The sequence below is a fragment of the Antrostomus carolinensis genome, unplaced genomic scaffold, assembly GCF_000700745.2.
Source record: "Antrostomus carolinensis isolate BGI_N321 unplaced genomic scaffold, ASM70074v2 scaffold39616, whole genome shotgun sequence".
Lineage (NCBI taxonomy): Eukaryota > Metazoa > Chordata > Aves > Caprimulgiformes > Caprimulgidae > Antrostomus > Antrostomus carolinensis.
The window spans coordinates 2,886-7,102 of record NW_010321817.1 but is presented as its reverse complement, the minus strand read 5'-3'; the positions used below and the strand labels follow the sequence as shown (position 1 = coordinate 7,102).

Genomic DNA, 4,217 nt, shown 5'->3' with positions numbered 1-4,217 from the left:
CTGAACCATCAAGGAAACCACTTTCCTCACATTGCTGAGGAACCCTAAGAGGTACCAGAGCATAACACCAATGTTCCTGTTTCCCAAGAGCTGGCTGAGTAAGCCCAGACCAGGACCAGCTCAGCCACCACACTAATGCTTCGTGCTGCAGTATGTCTTGGACAGAAACGGAGGGGGTCTCCAGCCCAAAGGAGGACAATCAGGTTCCTTTTCCTGAGGCTCTTTTGGTGTTGGATGAGAGTCTGGCCTGAGATGACACAGGGTTCTTCTATGGCAGTGCTCCACTGAAGGTGGCAATGGGTAAACAGAGGAGAGAATGAAACTCAGAGGAGTCTTGGGGAGGCAAAGAGGACCTTCTCAGTGCAAAGACATCACTGTCCCTGGGTTTGTAGCACACAGAGATCTCACACCTGCAGAGAAAAAAAAAGCAACCAAGATATAAGTAAGGGTGTGACTGAGAATCACAGTCCTAAGGTGCAGCAGAAATATCTGCAAACAAACAGGAACCTGTACAGTCTTTAATAGGACTGGAGTTTGAGTGCTGAGAGTTCGGGTCTTTAAGCTGGCCCAGGTTGGGATCTAGAGCAGACATCCACAAAAAGTAATTTCTGAAACTCATTAGGGAAAACAAGAACTTTTGCACCTCCCAAGTTTTGGGGAAAGGTAAGTAGCTCCTTTTCTGTTTCATGCACTGAACTCTCCCAACAGCCCCTTGAGTTGCACAACAAACAAGTTAAGTAAAACACTTCTCTCCAGGGTTACTTAAGAAATAAGATCTGAAATCTTTTTCCACTAGAGGCAGAATAACTTTTCAGGGTTCTGCTCTCTCTGAGGGAGAAATTAAAATGCTTGCACATTTTTAAGACCCATTGATTAACTGGTCTGATCTCTTTGTGCTCATGGAAGTATGTTGTCTACAGTGAGTTTTCAAATTCCATCACCTGGGGAGCCAGCTTGGTGCCCTGGGAACACAACTGATGGATGAACAGTCAAATGAACAATTCTTGCTCTACTCCAGTCTCTCCCATGAAGACCCTGGGTTCCTTCTGCAATGGGTATGCCAAAGGTAGCGGACAGCCCAAATGAAGTTTAGAAGTTGAAGGCTCTGCTTTTATGCTCCATGCTCTTCAAACACCTCATTTATGTTGCATACCTTTCCTCTGGCCTTACTGAAAGAGCTGTCTGTACAGAGTTTAACAGCTGACTGGGGACCACTCTGTAGGCTGTGGCAGTCAGGAAGATAAACTGCTGCTGGGATCTGAGCAGGACCACCCATCCCATCTGAGCTCAGCTGCACTACAGGGCTTGGAGCTACATCACCCAGCTTGGGCATCTGGCATAGATCCACAGTGGTGCTCAGAACCTTGTCCCCCTTTGGCCACCCATGCTTCATGGACAAGTCCTTGCACACAGGATGCACCATCCCAGGAGCACTGACTGCAGAGGCCAGCTTGCCGTGTTGCAGTTCCTACCTGGTTACACTCTGTAGGATCTTCTGCTCATCCTGGTCCAGGCACACAGCGAAGGAAGACTGGAGACTGATAATCTGGACCTTGTCTACCTTTATCTGGGACACACTGATCTGCTGATAGAAAAATAGTGGATGTGAGGAAGCTGCCAGGCTCAGTGCACTATCCCTGTGCAGGGAAGGGGAGCAGGGCAGCTGGGCACCCCTAAGGCAGGCTTGATGGCCAACAGCAAATGGATCCCCCAGGGAGCTACTGTCTCCTGCTCTGCTTCCCTCCCAGTTGGGTCAGGCTGACAATCTGTTACCAAACATAAAAGCACCATGATTTGAGTTACCTGATTGAAACTTTTTTTGGATTTGGAGTTTTGCCTTTTAACCACCTCTGTCATGGTCAAGTTGAGACACTCTGTCTTTGAGGCTGTAACAAAAGAAAACTGTTATTACTTGGAGCTTCTGGACCACTGGTGGGCACCCAAAGTGGTCCCTCCGCTCCTCAGAGCACCCCAGAGACAGTGGTTCTCAGCAGGACCCCACTGTCAAGGGAAATACAACACAGTCCTAGCTCTCCTTCCCCAGCGCTCACCTACGTGGAAAGAAAGAATTGGAGAGACAGAGGTGAATTTCGGAGTCATTTCCAACAGCTTTCCAAACACAGCAGTAAAGGGCATCTAACTCTCTCAGGACCTAAGCAGGAGAAAACCCATTGCCCCATCCTCAGGAGGAAACTGCAGCTCTCCCAGCATGGCCTTTGCTGCAACCCACCTGGAGATGCTTTTTCGAGTCTGTGACAGTGACATCCTGTGGTCAAACTGCTGAATGTGAAAACCCAACAGGGACAATCAGGGGGACCAGGTTTCTGTTGGAAGGGACTCATGAAAGAGAAGCTTCTCCCAGGTGTGGAACTAAGGACACTCCCTGAACCAACTCACTGTGCTGCCAGCACAAGCAAAGCTCCTGAACTAGGGCAGAAACACCCAACTCAGAATTTACTGAGGAGCTGAGAAATTAATTCTTTAGGGTTGTCTGCATGGCTTCATGGATCAGGTAGCAACAGGAGGGACAGAGGTTTAGGCTGAGCCCCGTAGTGCATGTAGGAACTGTCTCCTCTTTGGTGGGTTACCCGTTTGCCCTAACTACTCTGCTCACAAACCACACATCTGCCAGACACAAAGCATGCAAAGAAAGAGGAACTAAAAAACCCTCAGTTTACTCAGAACTGGGTGTCTGCTTGCCAAATCAGTAGTTCTCAAACAAGAATGAACAGGTATTGCTTCTAAATATGCACACAGACTAGAAGCCTTGCTGCTTTTAAAAGGCTCAAAGCCTTATTAATACCCCATGAAACCTGATTATAAAGAGTGACGAAGCAAAGGCACGCAGCAGCCAGTGATCTCTGAGCTGCAGAAAGGAAACCAGGCTGAAGCACCAGCTCAGCGAGAGCCTTCTGAGAGCCTGGAGGCAGCAGGACAAGCACCTTTTCCCTTGGTCCTACTTTATTTAACAACAGTTTTACATGTGTCTCCTCCTCCTTACTAAACAAGTGTTGCCCTGGAAAGCACCACTCTACATCCTGCTGTTGGGTCCATCCCAGCCCTGTCCCTAATGGACATCACCTTTCCCTGGCCAGGAGTTTTAGGACAATGGGAAATTAAATGCCCTTTGTCCCTGATGTGGTGCTAAGGACAGCCAAGGACTACAGCATGCCCCAAGGAACGCCAGCCACCTTCCATGTATCTTCTCCTGCATTCACACATCTGTGCTTTGCTCCCACTAGAAGATCCACACTGTCCTCTTGCTCCACCAGCCTCTCCTGTCACTCCCCACACAAAGACCACCTCTACTCACCTAGTTCTTCATACTTCTTGCAGGCTTTGCTAAGGTTGACAGATGTGCAGACCTTCTCAACATCGTTCCAGTGACTTCTTCCACTGACGGCTGTCTGCAGAGACCAACCAAAAGCCCATGAGATGCCACACTCCAGGTTGATGTTACCCTGCTTCCCACCCCTAGCCATACGGCTGGACTAGCTCAGACCTGGATTCACCTGGAGCTGCACAGACAAAGTTTGAGGAGGCTTTAAAATTCACTTCATGTAAATTGCCCAGACTTAACACTAAATAACTGCAGAGGGACCAACACAACAATAGGGCTGCTGTGACGAGCAGAAGATCACTCCCTGGAAGCAAAGTCCACCAGTGTAAAGTGGCACCCAGTACACATCCATTCTATAGAAACTGGCTGCACATTCCTTATTTTACTGGGTTGAACAGGAGTGGAAAGCCACCCCCAATTAGCCAGTAAGTAGGCAATTAGCTTGAGACTGGCTCTTCTGGGCTTGTATTCAGGCTCCTCCAGCACACTGCCAGCATCTGCCTCCAGCAGAGACGTGTTTGCCCACCACTGAACTGGTTTTCTGCCCTATTTTTATGCCAGTCCCATGTGCTCACTTTGCTGTAGGCGATCTGTAGTGTTAGTGGGATTGCTTCTCTGTCTCCATCTATGCCCAGCCTTTTGCTGCCTGGACCTGCACAAAACAAGGAGCAAACGTCACACGGTGGCCTTTGATCCCCAGTCTTCAGCAGGCTACTGGTACAGTAGCACTCTCGGTACCTACAGAAAGAGGGAAACTGGTTTGCTGAACACAGCTGTGGGGCAAAAAGGCAAAAAGAAAAGGTGGCTTAAAAGTTGCCATAAAGCAATTAATCCAGAGCAGAAATTTCAACACAAAGCAGGAGGAGCAGCTCTGCTG

The 4,217-nt window shown here is 48.8% G+C and overlaps 1 protein-coding gene across 1 annotated transcript in view; it reads right to left on the bottom strand.

Annotated features, from left to right (window-relative positions):
* Positions 1 to 268: 268 nt before the first annotated feature.
* Positions 269 to 4,217, bottom strand: part of LOC104526577 (phosphoinositide 3-kinase regulatory subunit 5-like) — a gene marked incomplete at its 5' end in the record, with an annotated part of 6,737 nt that continues 2,788 nt past the window's right edge. Inside the window, 5 exons of the mRNA XM_010170072.1 lie at positions 269 to 410; positions 1,473 to 1,582; positions 1,804 to 1,886; positions 3,314 to 3,407; positions 3,916 to 3,992. Coding sequence (XP_010168374.1) covers positions 269 to 410; positions 1,473 to 1,582; positions 1,804 to 1,886; positions 3,314 to 3,407; positions 3,916 to 3,992 — 506 coding nt within the window. The remainder of the gene's footprint in view (positions 411 to 1,472; positions 1,583 to 1,803; positions 1,887 to 3,313; positions 3,408 to 3,915; positions 3,993 to 4,217) is intronic.